The sequence below is a fragment of the Staurois parvus genome, unplaced genomic scaffold (assembly GCF_062004578.1).
Source record: "Staurois parvus isolate SC_StPar_1 unplaced genomic scaffold, SC_StPar_1.0 ptg000468l, whole genome shotgun sequence".
Taxonomy (NCBI): domain Eukaryota; kingdom Metazoa; phylum Chordata; class Amphibia; order Anura; family Ranidae; genus Staurois; species Staurois parvus.
In genome coordinates this window covers 4699811-4720464 of record NW_028318264.1, presented here as the reverse complement: position 1 = coordinate 4720464, position 20654 = coordinate 4699811, and the positions used below count along the sequence as shown (strand labels likewise).

Below are 20654 nucleotides of genomic sequence, written 5' to 3'. Positions count from 1 at the left end.
TGGACTCTTGATAGTCGTCTCCCCACACTGCTGCTGGGGGGACTTTTTAACATAGGCCTCTGTATGGCCTTCAATTTAAGCTGCTTACGCTTCGCCACTCTGCCATGGGCCCCTGTACCGCCTCCTCTTGCTGCTGCCAGGTCCAGAGTGTGTCATGGGTCCCTGTACGGCCTCCCATTGCTGCTGACTTCATCGCCAGACTCTGCCATGTGCCACTTTCAGGTCTCCTTACACTGTTGGTGGGTTCCATTTTGTGATAGGGTGCTGTATGGCCTTCCATTGCTGCTGCCTCCACCGCCACCCTGCGCCATGTGCCTCTGTCGTCTGCTCACGCTGCTGACGGCTTCCGCTTTTTAACCGAGGCCTGTGTTTGGCTTCCGAATACTGCTGCATCCACCGCCACCCTGCGTCATGTGTCTCTGTCGTCTGCTCACGCTGCTGATGGCTTCCGCTTTTTAACCTAGGCCTGTGTATGGCTTCCGAATACTGCTGCCTCCACCGCCACCCTGCGCCATGTGCCTCTGTCGTCTGCTCACGCTGCTGACGGCTTCCGCTTTTTAACTTAGGCCTGTGTATGGCCTTCAATTGAAGCTGCTTCTGCTCCGCCACTCTGCCATTGGACTCTTGATAGTCGTCTCCCCACGCTGCTGCTGGGGGGACTTTTTAACATAGGCCTCTGTATGGCCTTCAATTTTAGCTGCTTACGCTCCGCCACTCTGCCATGGGCCCCTGTACCGCCTCCTCATGCTGCTGCCAGGCCCGTAATCTGCCATGGGCCCCCGTACCGACTCCTCATGCTGCTGCCAGGCCCGTAATCTGTCATGGGCCCCTGTACCGCCTCCTCATGCTGCTGCCAGGTCCAGAGTGTGTCATGGGTCCCTGTACGCCCTCCCATTGCTGCTGTCTCCATCGCCACACTCTGCCATGTGCCACTTTCAGGTCTCCTCACACTGCTGGTGGGTTCCATTTTGTCATAGGGTGCTGTATGGCCTCCCATTGCTGCTGCCTCCACCACCACACTGTGGCTCCACACTCTGGTTTTGGCCCCGTGACTGCCCAAATGAGTGAAGTGTGCGGTGATTCTAAGATCGACGGCACTCATCTGCATGTCATACTGACTGACAGTATTATTTCTCTTCCCCAGCAGACTCCAAGGGCATTTAAATTAAAGGTACAGTGTTCTGCACTAATATAAAGGCTCTCTGAAGCCTAGAAACACCCTTTTTATAAGTTAAATTCGCAGCGAATATATTCGGCTCGAAGCGAATTTATTCGGCGAATTCGGCGAATCAGCCGAACCAAATTTTTGAATAATTCGGCTCATAGTAGAAGTGTAACAATTCCTCTGGTACATAAGGGGTGAGAAAGAATGAGAGCTGAAGTGGTTGAGGTACTTCTTCTTTTCTAAGGAGCTCCTAATTCGCATATTGCTTCCACTGTGTTCTTGGTATGTTGACAAAGCGCAGCAGTAGCTACTTCTCCTTTTTTATTTATTTCTACCTTACCCTTTTCCAGTATTATTTTTAAAAATACATATTTGTTATATGTTAATAATAAAGAGCAAACAAAAAAAAAATCAAAGCAGGACCCTAACACAAATCACAAAGTCTATCCCCAAAATGTGTCAAACGTTTATAATGCTATTACCAAGAGTATTGTAATATCATCTCACATTTATACTATTTAATTGAAAGCAAGCAGGGATTTTTGTTTTTTTCCAGACTGCCTGGGGGTCTCTGGCTGAAATAACTAAGACTGTATTGTGACAAAGTACAATTTATTATTTTATTAAATATTTTAGATCTTGTTTACCTACAGCTAGTATTTTGTTAATCAATAGCCAGTTTCCTCCTCGTCATTTTTTTCTTGCAGTCCCAGACCAAGGCCGGATCTGTGACTGGCTGCCTGTGAAACTTGGCTTGCTTGGTCTTTAGTTCTGCTTTAAGTTCCAACTACAATGTGAATTTGTAGCACTTCTAGAGAATTTTGTTGTCCAGAGGAGAAGTATGACTAAAGAAGAGAAAGACATTATTGGATTATATGATGCAGATATTTCATGCCCCAAAGCACCATTAGAGAGTGCAGGGGAAGCATTAATCATTTTTAGTGTTTACTGTGTATGCAGAAAGATATGCCACTATATTCCATGCCTTTAAGAATATGTCCGCATTTGACTATGTCTACAAGCTGCAGCAGTGGGCATATCATATACTCTATCTGCCACAAACAAGTACCCATCCAAATTATTTAATTTCAGTGTTGGCATCTATGAAAATTGCAATACATTGTTTTCCATGAAGGACAATTCAAACTGGTTACTGAATCCTGATCTAGACACCAAAATCTTGTGTACAATATTGAATACTCTAACCCACATTCCCATTAAATAAAGAGAATTTTGGGGACTGTTGAGAGGGCTGAGAGAACTAAGTGTACCCTTAACTATTTTAGTAGATGTAAAGACTTAAACAGACTTTTCTGCAGAGATGAACTGGAAGGGTGTGTTTAGAAGGGGGCAGTGGTAAGTAGAGTGATGCTTTCTCTTATAAACCCTGTAGGGATTCATGGTAAAGTATAACATATTCAAATCTTTGATAAAGGTTTTACATCAATAAATAAATGCTGATCATTGTAAGCACTCCTGTCAGTGGTAAATGGTTTGTCTCAACACCCTAGTTGCTAGATTTGCAGGAGAGCTTGTTATATTGAAAAACAACAGAGTTACTGGCTGGATCACCAGAGGAAAATAAAGGAATGAACGCTTAACAAAATGAATGCAGCCAACAGATCTAAGAATTGGTGAGTTGCAATATAAATAAGTTTGCTTTTTGTTTTAATACTACTTTACATGGAGGATTTGTCAGGAAAAAATTCTATTCACTTGGTGATCATAATTAGCTACCCCTTCACATTCTTCACTGTATAATCTGTTTCTTGTAGAAGTAGAACAAGTTGCATGGCAGAGTAGTCTAAAACTCTGGCACTCAAAATGCAGCCTATTGGTAATTATTTAAGAATACTTATAATAATAATAATAACCCTAATCATAATACATATAAAAATAATCATAGTGCAAAAATTCCTATAAATGAAGGATGTTGTTGCTAATTTTTGCACATTTTGGAGAGTTTATATTATTTTGTACACTTTATTGGACACTTTATATGAACTTTACACTTTTTCCTACTTTTAAAGGGATTTTTGCACTTTGACTCTACTGAATAATATTTATTATTTAATTTTGTATTTAGCGCTGCTTGCAGTTCTGTGTTTTGTTTCAATTGGTATCACTTCCACTTCTCATAAATGTAATCCGTGTGATACATGCATCCACCCAGTTCTCTTATCATGCCCTCACCTTATTCTATTAACCTCAATAACAAATCAAGGTCATAAGTGCGGTTGTTACCCCTCAATGGGTTATCTGGCATTTACTCTTCCCCCGTCTGTATTCTCCACTGACTGCACCATACTTTCAGGTGAATAACATGAAAATAAAATGGGACTGATATAGTGCTCTCTGTATAACGCTTTTTATTAAAAATTCAAAGTGACACAATAATAGGGGTCCGATCATCTAAGATGCAGAAGTTGGGAATTATGTACCCCTCCAGAACCCAGAGGAGCCACCTAACCCTCATGTGACTGTAATCCCCTTGTAAACAACAAAATAATCAATATCTTCCACTTAGTAATCTAATCAACAATATACATAAAATTGTAATTATCATATATATAATCAATGTACATATAAATAAAAATAAATAAAAAAAATACATAATAAAACATTCAATAAATCAGTCTGTTGCAAATTATCCATAATATCCCATATAAATCCAAGAATAAAAGAACCGGTTAGAACAATGTTATCCTACATATACAGATATAGAGAAACAAAGGAAGTGAATCTTATGAATTGCTAATGAAATAATTTATTTCAAAATTGTTGTTGAGCCCACCCTGGGTCTACACCTTTGTTTCATATATCCAGTAAGACTCCCTCCTGCTCAATTACCTGATTAAATGATCACATCTCCAATGCTTCTCAACTTTCTCCACTGCCCAAAACTTCAGACCCCCTTGGGTCCCTATTATGGTATTCTATAAAATGTTTTGAAACAGAATGTGGTTTCAGCCCCTTCCAAATTATTAATGTGTTCTCTAACACACACCTGCAATTGCCTGGATGCTCAGCCCACATGTTGCTTATGACGGGGCATTCTAACATATACACTACCCCTTTTGGTGTTGCATGTAATAAAATCTCTTAGTGTGTACCTCCTACCCTGTATTTGTGCTACAAACTCCAAGCTTTTGCTCTCATTAACTGTTACATAGTTAAATAGTTAGTCTGGCTGAAAAAGAAAAGTTATAATCCTATACCCACAGTTGATCCAGAGGAAGGCAAAAAAAAACCTCCAGCAAAGCATGATCCAATTTGCTCCAGCAGGAGAAAAAATTTCTTCCTGATCTCCCGAGAGGCAATTGGATATTCCCTGGATACCTGGTTACTGTTGTTACCCTACAACCTCAACATCTTCCACATTTATAAAAAACTTTCATCCATGGAGTCAGAGTATTACCATCCTTCCTCATGGTAGGGTCTTAGAACCCTGGGGCAAATATGTTCCATAATGTAGGCACCTTCCTATATGTAAATGTAGGGCTGGATGGCAGAATGGGACCCAACATTCTATCCTTTTGCGAAATACCCCAGTGTTTTTTGGAAATCCTTCCTTTCTTTATCCCTATATTGAATATTCTAATCCAACGTGACTCTAAATTTGCAATTAGATCTTTCCCCTATTCTTTCTTTATCTAACATCAATGAACCCCTATCCATCATTTTAACTATATTTTTCTCCTCAATAACCTTGGATTTTTCATACCCTTTCTGAAATAAACAGTCTACTAAAATAGTACTAAAACCATCAGAATCAGCTTTCCCCTCTTCCCTTGTCCATGTGACACCATATTATTCAGTGTACTCTGGTAGCCTTTTAATTTCCACCCATTGCATGGACTATCATGTTCTCCCCAGTATCTTCTTTTTCCAGGAAGTAATTAGAAAGAAAATAAAGAAGCTCAAGTCCTTAATGGATATAGTGTTAACAAATTGCCCCAAATGATTCACAATGGCTCAAAACTGATACGTTCCAAAAACGCTTAGAGAAAATAAAGATATATAAAGCACCTGGGACAGATGGCTTACACCCACAAGTCCTCAAAGAGTCCACCTCTGCTATTTCTCAGCCACTGTTGGCTGAGAATTTTTAGAAACTGTTTAATCACTGGCGTAGTACCACTGACCCATGTCCAGTGGATGACCACCTGTGCTCACAATGTAGCAAAGCAGCTGCTTGGCATGGGACCCAGAAGCTAGTGGCACAGTGCCTACTACAGTGATTTCCAGCTTCTAGAGGGACCCAAGCTGGACCATTGTAACTATGTAAAATATCTATACTTGGAATTCCATACCTGGAAATATTCTTAAATGCCATTACTCAAGAATTAGTTTGTTAGTTTTTCTATAGTCATTCATTTAAATATGTCTAACAATCAGCAACAAATAGAACTGTATATTAGGAAAGAAATAAAGAACAATTTATGAAACCACATCTGTTGGAAATTTCATCTCTACCTACAAGTTTAATAAAATTGCTATTCTTTAAAGTTGTGTTTAGCTGACCCATTGAGTGAAGACAGAATGCACAGCTATAAAAACAAGTGCCTATGAATGGGAAGATGTGGGCGTTAAAAAAACTCCCAGAAAATACACAGAAAAGTAAGCAATGAGACAAATAATAAAAAGAAAAAAGAAAAAGAATGGCAAAATAAGAAGAATTAAATAAAAAGAGTTGCACATGCCTGTGTTATTTTAAAATATACCTATTTTCATATAATTGTCAAGAAGAATATTGGGCAACAGATTTTACACACTGCTTTCAAATAAAGATTTTAAAATAAATATCTATCTATAAATATATACCGTGGTGATCATTGTTTAAAGGGTGACTAAACTACAAGACCTGCTATTATTAGCCTTTTGGCATGGACTCTTTGCTGAGGATCTTTTTCTAAGGCTTTAACAAATCTGAGGCAGGGCCTATTATTTTTATTCATGTGCTTTTGTTCTTTTCTTTTTTACCACTCTAGTGTTATATTCCTGGAGCTAAGTATTGCTCAGTTCTTTTTATGGATTCCGTAAGAGGTCTTGGCCTTTACCCAACATTTTCTGCATTTTAACTACAAGAAATATAGTGTCAGAGACTAGAAGATTAAACTTCATGCCACTATAACAGGTATACCAGTTGATTTGTGCTAAGGTCAGGGAATATAGTGCTACACTATAATTATAAAGGATGTTATAATAATAAAGAATATAATAATAAAGGGCAGTACAGGGACTAAGTGGTTATCACTTCTGCCTGGCAACACTATGGTTGTCGGTTCGAATCTCAACTACAACACTACCTGCCTGGAGTTAGCATGTTCTCCCTGTGCCTGCATGGCTTTCCTCCATGCACTCCAGTTTCCTCCCACACTCCAAAAACATGCTGGTAGGTAAATTGACCCTAGTATGTGCATGTGAGTAGGGATCTTAGATTGTAAGCTCCTTGAGGGCAGGGACTGATGTGAATGTACAATACATATAAAGTGCTGAATAAATTAATAGTGCTATAAAAGGTACCTGCAGAGACGGTGCTTCCACTAGGCAAACTAGGCAGCTGCCTAAGGCACACTGCCCCCTAGGGGAGCCTGGTTGAAGTACAGGTTGGCACTCTGTCTGTGTGGGATGCTGCCATGTCATGAATCATCCTTCAGCTGAGGGGAGGGGAGGCAGAGGGGAGGAAGAAAGGACAGAGGGAGATGCCAGGTGTCTGGGACTCCTTCCAGTGTTCCTCTCAAACTCAGTCCCTTACTGCAAGCCAGCTGACACTGCTGATCACTGTAGAGTTCCAGCCCTTTTTATCCCATTCATCAGTGGAGGCAAAGCTGCACATGCAGAGGAAGGTAATGTCTGACTCTGATGTCTTGTGCCTGTGTGAGTGTGACCCAGCAGGCTGGCCATCCATCACAATGTTTCAGTGAGTGATGAGATCATCACAATCCCACAGCCTGCTCTAATATGGCCTGGTGATCTGTGTCAGTGTTGGTGGTGATGTGATGTGTTGGGTTTTTTTTGGGGGGGGGGGTCGCAAGTAGCTGGTCTTGCCTAGGGCGCAAAATAGTCTAGCTATGGGCACCTATAATAAAAAAAGAATAAAAATGTAAAAGAGAATGCTGGAAAGCCAAATATTACAGGGCACTGCATTTAGATTTGTCACGCTCTTGAAGTAGGTATAAAAAATATATGTAACTAGCAACTTCTGCTTTTATTAGATTATAGGTGTTTTTCTTACCTAGCAGAACCGAAAATAGTGGGATCCTCTTTTTCTGTTAACAAACAGGAATGAGAAACAAATCTTTAAAAAAAGTGTCAGTTGCAAAGCATTTTTTAAAATATGCACACAGCTGTGGTTAATGGTAATTGATCATGTCTCTAAAAACAGAAGAGAGGGATACAGGAGATTTATATTATAGAGGAGGGGGTCTATTCCATAGATTGGCTGAGCACTTTACAACTTAAAGGTCTAAATTCAGACTTTGATCTGCATTTGTTTTTGTAAACAAAGTGAACAAGTAGATTCTGTTATATGTTGATATTGTATATTTTGTTGAATTTTTTTTATATATGCATGTGTGTGGGTGCATGAGTGTGTTCTACACTTGTGTATAGATATTGAAGATATAGATGTATAAAATGAGAATTAAGTATTAGGTTGCACATTTAAGAATATGAGAATTGTCAAAAAAGACAGGGAGGGTTTTTGATAAAGTGCAGTTGTTGTATAATTATGTGATTTGTAGGGCTTAATAATATTGCATGTGGCTCTTATATATTGTGACTTCAATGGAAATGTGAATCCAAAGAATATGTGGTGTTACTAGCCTGAAGAAAGATGTGATCCAAAAGCCTGCTGAAGGATCACTAGTGATTATTTAAGATGGAATATTTTTATGAAATAAAGAATATGTAAGTTTTGGAAGAGAGGTGTGCAGCAGCCTTGGATTATTTACTATCTATCTATCTATCTATCTATCTATCTATCTATCTATCTATCTATCTATCTATCTATCTATCTATCTATCTTTCTCTTGTAGCTTGTAATTAGTTAATTGGTTCAGTAATTTGATATCAGATTCTGCTTTTCTGGGCTTTTGGATATTTAGAAAATTGTGCATTCATAGAAATGTATTTTAAAAAATGTGATGCAAAAAAAATAAAATAAAAATTACAGGAGGAAGAAGAAGAAAGATGTTAATTGGAGTTTAACAACAAAAAAGGAAACATTATCAGCTCTAACTTGCCAGCCAGCCTGCAAACAAACTGAATTAACCTGTCTAACAGTATATGTTAATTTGCAAATACATGCGTAAGCTACAGAGCATCATCACGGCACCCCATTATTCTGTAGTTCCTAACTCTCCAATTTTAAGAGCCCCCATAGTAGAGGCACATGTATTTAATGGATAGACCAAGGGCAGATGGACCTGAGGGAGCCCACCCCTCCTTAACCGCCTCCCGTCTACCATATAAAGTAATGACAGGCGCAAGGCAGTTCTCTCGTTCTGGGAGGACGTCATATGACGTCCTCCCACTTTAACACAGCGATCAATGGTGCGCTGTGTCCCAGGGATCACCAATCAATGGAAAGAGATGAAGATGTCGGCTCGGTCATGTGATCAGCTGTGTCAAATCACAGCTGATCACGTGTAAATGGGGAAATGCCGGTTATCGGCATTTCTCTCCTCACGAGCTGTCACGCTGACAGCTCGAGAGGAGAGGAGAGCCAGTAATCGGCATTCCTCAGAGGGGACATCTACACTGATCATCAGGTCACTGATGATCAGTGTGCCTTGATGGTCAGTGTGGCTCCAGCAGTGCCACCTGTCAGTGCCCATCAGTGCCAGCTGTCATTGCCCATCAATGCCACCTGCCAGTGCCCATCAGTGCCACATCAATGCCACATATCAGTGCCTACCAGTGCACATCAATGCCACATATCAGTGCCCATCTGAGCTGCCTTTCAGTGTCATCAGTGCCAGTCAGTGCCACCTATCCATGCCAGTCAGTGCCACCTATCAGTGCTGCCAATCAGTGCCAGTCAGTGCAACCTATCAGTGCCCATCAGTGCCGCCTATCAATGCCCGTCAGTGCCGCCTAACAGTGCCAGTGAGTGCCACCTAACAGTGCCAGTCAGTGCCGCCTATCAGTGCCAGTCAATGCCGCTTATCAGTGCCGCCTATCAGTGCCATATATGAGTGCTGCCTTTCAGTGCCCATCAGTGATGCTTGTCAATGTCCATCAGTGTCACCTACTAGTGCTTCCTTATCAGTGCCCATCAGTGCAGCACTGCAGTCTATCAGTGCCCATCACTGCAGCCTCATTACCGCACATCAGTGAAGGAGAAAAATCACTTACTTACAAAATGTTATAACAAATTATTTTTTTCAAAATTTTCAGTTGTTTTTGGTTTGTTTAGCAAAAAATAAAAATCCCAGAGGTGATTTAATACCACCAAAGAAAAAGCTCTATCTGTCTCAAAAAAATGATAAAAATTTCATATGGGTACAGTGTTGCATGATTGCGCAATTGTCATTCAAAGTGTGACAGCGCTGAAAGCTGAAAACTGGCCTGAACAGGAAGGGGGTATAGGTGCCCTGTAGGCTAGTGGTTAAAGGTACAGGAGCGCACCGGACACCCAGCATGTAGCACAATGGCAGCTAAGGTGTCCAGTGCACCCCCATGTGCTGCTTGCTGTGAAGACCAATTATAGACTGGGGCAGTGGCCATTTTTTTGTACTGTTGAATTGTTGGTCGAGGGGGTGCACTGGACATCTTTGCTGCCATTGTGCTACATGCTATGTGTCCAGTGCGCCCCTGTACCTTTAAGGAGGGGTGGGCTCCCTCAGGTCCATCTGCCCTTGGTCTATTCATTAAATACATGTGCCTCTACTATGGGGGCTCTTAATATTGGAGAGTTAAGAACTACAGAATACGGGGATGCCGTGATGATGCTCTGTAGCTTACGCATGTATTTGCAAATGTGTGCTAACTAAACCCTGTTTTTAACGCATACTGTTAGAAAGGTTAATTCAGTTTGTTTGCAGGCTGGCTGGAAAGTTAGAGCTGGGATTTTTCTCTTTTGTTGTTTGACATGCTTCGCCCTTCCATGTGCTCCTTGCTGTGAAGGTCAGTTATAGACTGGGGCAGTGGCCATTTTTTGTACTGTTAATTGGAGTTTGTGTATCAGGAGAGCTGAACCACTGGAAGTTGCTGTGAAGTATGGCAGTTCTCTAAACTGTATGAGGGGTACATAACTAGGGATGAGTATATGCAAATGTTTTAGACTACATAGAAAGATACCCATCTTACAAATCTATACCACTGTAACCAGAAGCCAGAAAAGCTTTCATTTCAATGAAGCAGCAGTACAAAGAGAGAGTATGCACTGTATTACCATTAAAGAGGGACGTCTGGCACCATTCATGTAGCATTTCAACTGTACACCTCATGGGAATACCACAGCTATATTCATGGCATACTCAGTTTTATCAACAGTACACCAAATAGGGTATCCTCTGAACAGCTTGCTGTAGGTATACCACCTTTGCTTTGTTTCCCTATGGCATCCCACTTTCTCTTTCTGCATTATACATTTCTCAGTCAATGTGCCTTACTGGGCAGTAGAGATGTATTTTATTTGTTTCTAGTTTTAGAGAGGTGTTGTTTTTAAATATTTAAAAAGATATGTGAAAGCTGCATGCTGTGCAATGTGCCTCTGATTAGTGCAGTTTCTGTACTAGGCACCCCTACCTACCTGCACTCTTCCCTGCCCTTAGTAAGGGTAGCCAGAATTCCCCTACAAACGTTCTTACCATTTTTGTAGATGCTGTAATTTACAGGTGTACTGATGCTTTGCACTAATAACAGGACCCATATTGGTTGGGGAGCCATGGTAGTGTTTTGTGAGTGAGTGAAAAAGTCATGCCGAAGAGGCATGGATGAGTACTGCCCAGTCCTCTGCCAGATGATGCATTCAGCTGTTAACACAATTAACCTTTATGGCTTATATAAAGCTGCCTTCCTAAAATGTAAATACTGGGCATTTATATGATCTAAGGCTGACCATACACTATACAATTTTCTTACAACCTTCTGATCAATTTCTGCCTAATTTCCTTTAGATTTACCTTCAACTATGTAGTGCAAGGGCCTGCCTAATTGGATACAATTGAAAGTGTTGTTTAGGTTTGACCTATTATTATATGGTTTTTAGAAAATCTAAAGCAAAATTCGCAAAAAAATTGCATAATGTATGGCCAGCCTAATAGATGTTTGGTCTGTAAAGTTGCTGTTTTTCTTCCTGAGAAGACTTCAGTAAACCACAGAAGAAAAGCATACTCTATACCCCCATGGTGCCATTGAATGCATACCAGAAATTAATACAACATTGATATACCAAAATTAGGAAGTAATAAGACTCTTTATACACACAATAAATTACCTTTTACCATTTTGCTCTCAGTATTTTCAGCAGGGTTTTTTCCATTAAAGACCAAATGCAGAAACAAGAAAAAAATGTTAAGGCCACGTTTCCTCTTTACGTAGCCACAATAGTAAAAAAAAAAAAAAGAAGCTAAATCACGTATATCAAATGTAACATTCACTTAACTTTTTAGTTCCTTCACCTTGGCAAAGGGTAAGACCATATCTATTTTTAGGAAACGTGTAACTGCTTGCTGAAGAATCATAAAATCTGTTTATTTTTTTATTAACATAGGTAAAAGAAAAAGAAAGAAATCTATGATGGAAGCAACTACATTTTCAGATTATACACCTGATTATGATTATTTCATAGTTTCCCCGTGCAACAAAGAGGATGTAATAATGTTTGCAACTCTTTTTACAACCATTTTAAATTCCCTTATTTTTATTTTTGGGATAATTGGAAATTGCCTTGTCCTCTGGATTATAGTCACATACGAAAGTCTGGAGTCACTTACAAACATCTTTATCTTTAATCTGTCTATTGCGGGCCTGATTTTAACATCCTGTCTGCCATTTTTTATTGTCTACCAAAATCAAGGATGGGTATTTGGGGCAATGGCTTGCAAAGTCTTCAGCATACTTTTCTCAATAGGATTTTACAGCGGACTTATCTTCTTGACATTTCTTACGTATCATCGTTATCTTGCAGTTGTGGATCCACTATCTGCTTTAAAAGCCAAAAAACCTTTGTTTGGAATTATGATTACTGTGCTTGCCTGGTTAATGAGCATAGCTGCTTCAGTCCCTGTGATGATCTTTCAAGTACATAGCACAAATGGTGATCTTAACAAATGTGAATATGATCAAGTATTCCCTGTGTTGGTAAGCCACTATCAACAAAATATCTTCTTTCTACTTGCCTTCTTTTCTATCATATTCTGTTATTATAAAATTATAAGGACATTACAGCAATCTCGATCACAAAGGAACCACAAACCTGTTAGGCTCATTCTTATTATTGTCCTGGTATACTTTTTCAGTTGGACACCTTACAATGTTACCATCTTGTTACAATCTTTTCACTATCAACAGTTTATTATGGAATGTGAATTAGTTAGACGTATTGACTATGCAAAATATGTTAGTGAAAAGATAGCACTTTCGCATTGTTTCCTGAACCCTATTTTGTATGCTTTTGTTGGGATCAAATTCAGAAGACATTTAAAGCATCTGATAAAATGTTATTGCCCTTGCAAGCAAGAAGAGATGCGTGGAAATAGAAATAGTTCCCATGACCATTTTCACAATGGAATAGACTCTGTTTACTAATGAAAAGTGTACAATGTATTACCCAGAGCCATGAAAAAGGGAAAGGCATTACTTTAAATAATCAAAGTACTTTCCCAGGGGTACTGTTAAATGTATAACTCTTAAATAAATATTCTCTACTGTCAAAGATCCTTTTTCTCAGCAATAACATAATCATTTAATATGTATTTGGAAATTAAAAGAATCATAAAAGATTATTAGTATGTATTTTATTATAACTGCATTACAGTATCTTTTTATGTCTCTCACAAAATAAAGAAAGCATTGGTAGCAATGAAATTAGAAATTGTTACATAATACAAAAATCATAGTAATCTCTTGTATGTAATACTTTTCAAAAGAATATATCTTCTCAACAATAGTGTTCTCTGCAGCAGTAGTCTACTAATTAACTAAGTAATTTGTTTGAGCTGTCTACAGTTGATTGGTGATTTATATACAGTTGTTAATATGCATTGGGGTCGATTTACTAAAGGCAAATAGACTGTGCACTTTTCAAAGTGCAATTGCACTCTGCAAGAACAATTGTTCCATAGCTTAGTTAATGAGCAGAAGCTTTGCTGACTGCCATCATCCAACCATCTGCAAACAAAAATGCTATTTTTTTTATTTTCCTTGCATGTGATTGGATATTCTTTGCAAAGTGAAGTTTTACCTTATTTACTAAGCTCTGCAGCAACTGCACTTGCAGAGTGTAACTGCATTTTGCAAAGTGCACAGTCTCTTTGCAAAGAGATCAGATGGTAGTAAATCAACCCCAGTATATGTTACAATATTATCTGAAGTTATCAAGTTCATATTCCTGGCAGAGAGTATTGCGAAGGCCTACTGATACAGTTTTCAGGTACACTGATGGAAATGTTAATAGAAAGTCACATATATCCACTGCAACATGTTCAGCAATAACAACTCTCATTTAGTGACATACACAGTATGATTAAATGTTGTCTTCAACTCTAGATTGTAACAAGGCAGTGCACCATATATTAATGCAGTTTTAGCAATAAATGGATGAAAAAAATAATCAAAAATTATATACAAGTATGTCCGTCTATTGGGCAAGTAAATGCAAACATGTTACAGTAAAAAACAGGAATGCATGAAATACAGTGATGCAATAAAAAGTGTCAAAAAGCATAAAACGTGTGTGCATACATATGCAGTATGTGTGTGTTAATAAGGGTGTGTCTGCAGATGTAGCAATTGTTTCAGAGCCCTTGATTTTAAGGTCTTATTCACAAAGGCACTGAGGCCCGTTTGCCAAGAATGGACCATTTTTTCTGGCGTCTCTAATCTCCAGGTGCTGCTTATAGACAGTCCATTGAAGTCTACTGGGACACAGATGCACAGACTGCACTCCTTATGTGACAGGGGTGCAGGTGAGTGCCCCCGAATGCACACTGTCTGCTGTAACTGCCACTCTTCATCTGTCAGCTGTGTACTCACAACATATCTGTAGCTACAATTAATTTTGCTCCAGCACTTAGAGGCTTTCAGTTATCCTACTGGATGTATCATATGCTGTATATGTTGAAAGTGTTAATTTCTAGTGTATTCCCGGTAACAGCCTTCTGCTGAGAAACACTCATTAGTTACACAAAAGAAAGTATTTCTTGATATATACTCCCTTTTTGCAGAACAGAGAAATAGGCTCTTCAAAGCTTTAGGGACCCAAGCTGGCGTGTGAATGCAATAATATGTGTGTGGGAAGCAGAATTCATCTAAGTAAAGGAATTTGAACTTTATTGCTAGTCCAGATACAATCAATTTAGTTTTCTGCAGGACCTTATTTAGTATAACTAAGCACTTAACGTCACCATTTACAGCTTGAACTTTTCAGTGAATGCAACTATTTAAAATGTTGCCTGCAGCAATGCATTCAGGGCTTGAATTTATTGAGAGGCACAATCTGCATGCAGTTTATATATGCTTACTTTGATTCACATAGCATTCATTTGGGAACTCATGTTTCCTTTCTTAACCCAAAAATGTATTAGAATTTGAAAATGCCAGATTTTTATTCTAGGATAAACAAGGGAAGGTTTCAATTTTTTCTTTTATTTTTTTGCTGACTGTGTCCTTCAAGGTTGAATTCTGTTCAACTCCTGTCTTGGAGATGTCTCCATTACAGCAACAGGCAGAAGAGAAGCAACCAAACCACTGAGTTTAGGGAAGACCTGCAGAGCCTGGAAACACATAAACAACAGCTAAAGCATATAACAGCCTACCGATAACACTTTAAATGTAGTCAGAGATACAATGTATTAGAACAGTGTCCCTACACAAGCATTTCAAAATTTCAGACATATCACACTTTAACTGCTGGTGGAGTAGGACATAATGTTGAATTGTCTATGACGGGTGTCGGCAACCCGCGGCTCCAGAGCCGCATGCGGCTCTTTTTCACCTTTGCTGCGGCTCCGGAGCACACTGCCCACCAGGTGACAGGCAATAGGGTTGCCGTAGCTCAGTGGTCGGCAAGCCGCGGCTCTTTTAACCTCCCTGGCGGTTTTCCCGAGTGTAGCTCGTGGTAGAATTTCTATACCACGAGCTACACTCGGGCTTACCATGCGGCGCTGCTCTGGGGGTCCCTGCAGCACTTACCTTGTCCTTCGTTCCCGCGATGTGTCCCCTGCAGCGTCCCCGGCCATCTTCTCCGGCCGATGCCGGCATCCGGCTTCTGTGTTCCGGTCCCCGTGACATCGGGACGTACGGGCGCCGCCGGCGGCGGGAAATTTAAAAAATTTAAAAAATGTCTTTTTTTTTTTTCAATTATTAATAGTAAAACATTGCTGTTTCATCCCATTTCACATACATATTGTCCCTAGTGCTTTGTCCTGTGCCCTGCCTGCATTTTGTCTGTTCTTTCTGCCTGGAAACTTAGAAAAGTCCATGGCGTCCAAAAAGCGTCCCTTTAGGTCAAAAGCGGTTTTAGACCGGCTAGAGAACAGCGATAGTAAATCAGAACCACTTGCAGAATTGAGTGATAATGATTTGTGGGGAAATTTTCCTAAAAATTACAGCCTACAATAAAAAACTATTTCCATGCGAAAAAATGGTACCGCTTTCAGCACAAAAAATCGGAAGGAATCATACCGCCAGGGAGGTTAATGCAGCTCTTCTGTGTGCCGGGCGCCCGCTCCCCTCCCTCCTCTTGGGCGGCCGCCCCAAAAGTCAGGACTCTGCAGCTAGCCTAGCAATAGGCAAACTACGGCCCGGCGGACCTTATAATCCGGCCCGCGGAGCGTGGCAAACATTGGCTGTCAGGATGTAGGCGGGGCAGCGTGACGAACTCCTCTCCTCTCACAGTCCGCCCTGAAGACCAGAACTGCGCGGGAACACGGCGAGAGGAACGCGCGGAGTACAGGTAAGTGAATTGACACAATATGGGAATGAATTACTATAGGGGGGATGAATTACTATAGGGGGGATGAATTACTATATGGGGGATGAATTACTATATGGGGGATGAATTACTATAGGGGGGATGAATTACTATAGGGGGGATGAATTACTATATGGGGGATGTATTTTCAGTTTTAAAAATGTGGCTCTCAAAATAAATTTTAATCGTGGTTTTGGCGAGATTTGGCTCAGTTGAAAAAAAAGGTTGCCCACCACTGACCTAAGGCTATGATTGTGATTATGACGATACACTGTGGCCCTGATTAACCCTTTGCTTACTGGGCCCTTAAACCCCCTTCATGACCAGAGCGCTTTTTGCAATATATGCAGTGTCGGATTTGTTTTAAATGTTGCAATGGTTTTGCGGCTCCCAGTCTTTTTTTCCCTCTCGGAAACGGGTCCAAGTGGCTCTTTATGTCTTAAAGGTTGAAGACCCCTGGTCTATGATTTGACAATTTTATACAGCATAGTTGCATGGGCTGAAAAAAGACACGTGCCTCCTTAGATAGATTCGTCTTATCTCAGATTCTCTGCATCTTGGAAAAATAAAAAATCTGCATTTAGAACACTTCAAGATGCTGACTGCATGGTCCAGAGCAACATTTCCAACTCAGCTTTTGTGGAATCATAGAGCTCTTTTTTAAACTGCAAGGTATGTATAGCAGAGGGAGCAGTGAATGATCTCTGATGATGATGCCTGCATAGTTCTATGACCAATACCAGCAACACAGGAGCAGTGGAACACCTGTCAACTCCAGTAAGCACCACTGTCACCATCATTGACGTCCTGTAGCTGTCTTTAAGTGTGGCATTCCTCCCAGTCACTATCAAAGTGAGAGGGTACTACATTGTCCCTAAATCTAAGGGACATCCTACCCACTGATTATCAGTATAAGGACGGCCTTCTCTCAATAACCATCAATGTAAATGGATGTTTTACCTCATGCCTACCAGTCTAAGGGGGACACCTCTGGTACTGACAACCTATTTAAGGGAACACTTATTCCATTGACCACCTATAATAAGAGCAGGGGCGGACTGACAACTCATGGGGCCCCCGGCCAATAGGGGATCATGGGGCCCCTGTGTCCTTGCTCAAACTCAAAAAAGCCTATGAAAAAGGTACCAGGGGCATCTCATGGGGCCCCCCACTGACCCCGGGCCCTCGGCAGTGCCCGAGTTTCCAAATGGTCAGTCCGCCCCTGATTAAGAGGCATCTATATCATTGATCATCTATTTATTTTCACTGTCTGTGAATGTTCTGCTTCTAATCTGGCCCTTATTATTAGTTTCACTTCTTGATTATCATTCTATTATGGTTATTATTGTGGCACTTACTCCAAAAGGAGCCGTTGTTTCTCTGGTCCCTTGTTCCTGTGCCCAGAACTCTACAAGTAGCACCTTACACTCAGACACACAAGGGCTGAAAAGGGGGGGTATTAATTGCAAATATATGTACACAGTTCCCCAATAACCAAAAGAATAGAAAAAGCAGTAATTTCACAACAACAAGGTAATGCAATGGCAAATAATCTATACTGTTGATGGAACAGAGTAACCCCTAAACCCTATACTAGGGGTAATCCTACCAAAAGTTATACCACAGTAACAGCCCAGTAGTCTATATTAAACCTTCTACCCCTATGGCCAACATGTTGGGGCCCACATGTGGTGTTGGAGCACTCAGGATAAAAGGGCCTGCACTGTTACCCATGCAGGCAGCGCAGTTCCACTTTATCAATGTGTAGTGGGGATTGGACAGTAGCATCTGGCCAAAGTCATCATCCAAAGCTTTTGCTCCACTGGCAGTGGGCTCAGTCAGTCTCAGTAGTGTTCTTTGATTCTAGGGAATGTCTGCTGTTGCTGTGGTTTTAAGTAGCATACAAGTAACCTGATGCACACTATGCCTCACAGTTTGTCTGCCTCACATCTCTCTAAGCCTGGTACCAATCTTCCTCCTATTCCTCTCTCCAGAACTCCAGTGCTCCTCAGGATCTGTAGTTCCTCCCAAGTCTACAAAGCAGGCGTAGTTTATACAGGAGCTACATCTCTCACAATGCTCCATTCCTCCCATTCTCAGCGGTCCATCCCCTCTTCCTCTGTGTACTTCATCCTATGTGGTGGGCAGGCTTCAATGGGCTGCACACAGCTCTGTTATGACAGTCTGCTTTCCACAGCTGTACCTGTCCCTCTGTCAGCTTGGATTCTTGCACACTGAACAATTAACCACAGCCTTGACTTTTTCAATATGTTCCTTGCATACTTGGCTCACTGCTGAGCTTTCACACAAGTCTCACAAAGCCTTTCTATACACTCCACAAATAACTATTAGTAATGTCATTGTCATTGCAGCTGGTGCACCTAAGAATAGTTTCTGCTGCTTGAACAGATGCAGGATCCTCTTTCCAAGCTGGCCATAGACAAAAGATGTCCTCGGCTGGAAGTGGAATACTGGGGTTATGGGGTCATGCAGCAATATGCCATAATCTCGGTATTGCTTTTTTCAGCTGGCGATTCTCTAAGTATAAGTGGCGGATTCAACACTGGATCACTTTTAGAACACCCTCCCCCCCTCCTGCCTTTTCCCAGTTGTTCTCCAGCTTACCTGGATGATCAGTAGCCCTTAGAACCAATCTGGCGGTTGGGGCTGCTTGTCACAGAGATGAGTGAAGGAAAGATGGCCTCCGCTTGTCTCTATAGCCTAGGAGGACCGGAGCGATGTCAAGATGTCACTTCTGGTTCCGGTCTAATGTAAAAAAATGCCTCTTTTTATTAAGCATTAGATCAATTTTTTTTTAATCTAATGCTTTACATTGTAGAGGAGAGATGGGGGAGGGGGGGGGTCTTCTTGACCCTAGATCTCTTCATAAAGAGGACCCGTCACTGCTTACTTCAATCACAAGGAATGTTTACATCGCTTGTGATAGGAATAAAAGTGAGCAAAACAGTTTTTTAAAGGGATAGTGTAAAAATCAAATCATGTAATAAAGTAAATAATAATTAAAAACATTTTTAAAGCACTCCTGCTCCCCCGTGCTCAGTGGTGAATGCATACGTAGGTCACATCCACATATGTAAATGGTGTTCAAATCACACATGTGAGGTATTGCTGCAAACATCAGAGCGAGAGCAATAATTCTAGCACTAGACCTCCTCTGCAACTCTAAACTAACCTGTAGAAAATGTACAAATATTGCCTATGGAGATTTTTAAGTACTGTAGTTAGCCGTTATTCCAGCATGACATGTTGGGTATCTATTTACTCGGCATAACATCATCTTTCATATTAAAAAAAAATTGAGTTATATATTTTGTATTTTTTCTTTTTTTATTTCATTAAAGTGTTTTTTGTCTTTTTTTAACAATATAACAAAAATCGGGGTATGGGATATACAGTAATACCATAATCGATGCAATGAGTAGTACATTAATGGATGAAATATTCAGTAATGCAATGGTGAATAAAATATACAGTAATGCAATATTGTCCAATGATTAGCTGTTCAATGCTTTAACAGCCACAGGGATAAAACTATTTTTCAGTCTATTTGTACGGGCTCTGAGACAACTGTATCGTATGCCCGATGGAAGGAGTATGAACAGTCTATGGTTAGGGTGAGATTATATCATCCATCCTGGAGCTATGGCGTTTTGTCTTTCTCCTTTTTTGCTGGGTATCTTTTGGTATGCTTACCTCTCTTTATGTGCTCAGTCCCATCTATAGGCATGTACGGACTGACACTGGGTTGCAGCAGAATGTAACCACCATTGGATTAAAATACTCAAAAAAGTGCACTATCTCTTTAAATATAATAATCGAGCAATCCACATAGACATAGATAAGGAAAAAATCCAATAAAGTCCACCACAGTGAAATAAAGTCTCTAAAAGTGATGTTTAAATCAATTGGAAGTATTCATAATCCCCTGCAAATCTAAAAAAAAGCCAGTGCTGTGAAAAAATCCATGCCACCAGGATACAAACACAAAAATTGGATCTAAGACAAATGAGAACAAAGGAGATCAAATACGCTCAGCTGACACACAGCCATATATGAGATATTCCTTCAATCTGTGAGGTTCCTATGCTGTCATCACATTTATTCTATGGCTCTATGACAAACTGGTTCCCTCTGCACTCCACCTCAGCATCACTAACGGTAAGTATTTATATAAAAGAGGAAGAACAGAACCTCATAGTGCACCCAATAAAAGCAAGATAATATTTATTTTGCTTATGCACTTAGATTTGGAAATCAGTAACTTGCACTGACAGAAACAAAAATGGCAGCCTTGGAACTTCTGCCGGTGTGCACGATAACATC

General features: G+C 40.4%; 1 protein-coding gene across 1 annotated transcript; it reads left to right on the top strand.

The window, feature by feature from the left end:
- The first annotated feature begins 11893 nt into the window (after positions 1 to 11893).
- Positions 11894 to 13122, top strand: XCR1 (X-C motif chemokine receptor 1). The gene has a single exon (XM_089689034.1). The coding sequence runs from the start codon at positions 11912 to 11914 to the stop codon at positions 12923 to 12925; it is 1014 nt and encodes a 337-aa protein (XP_089545160.1). The 5' UTR covers positions 11894 to 11911; the 3' UTR covers positions 12926 to 13122.
- The last annotated feature ends 7532 nt before the right edge of the window (positions 13123 to 20654 follow it).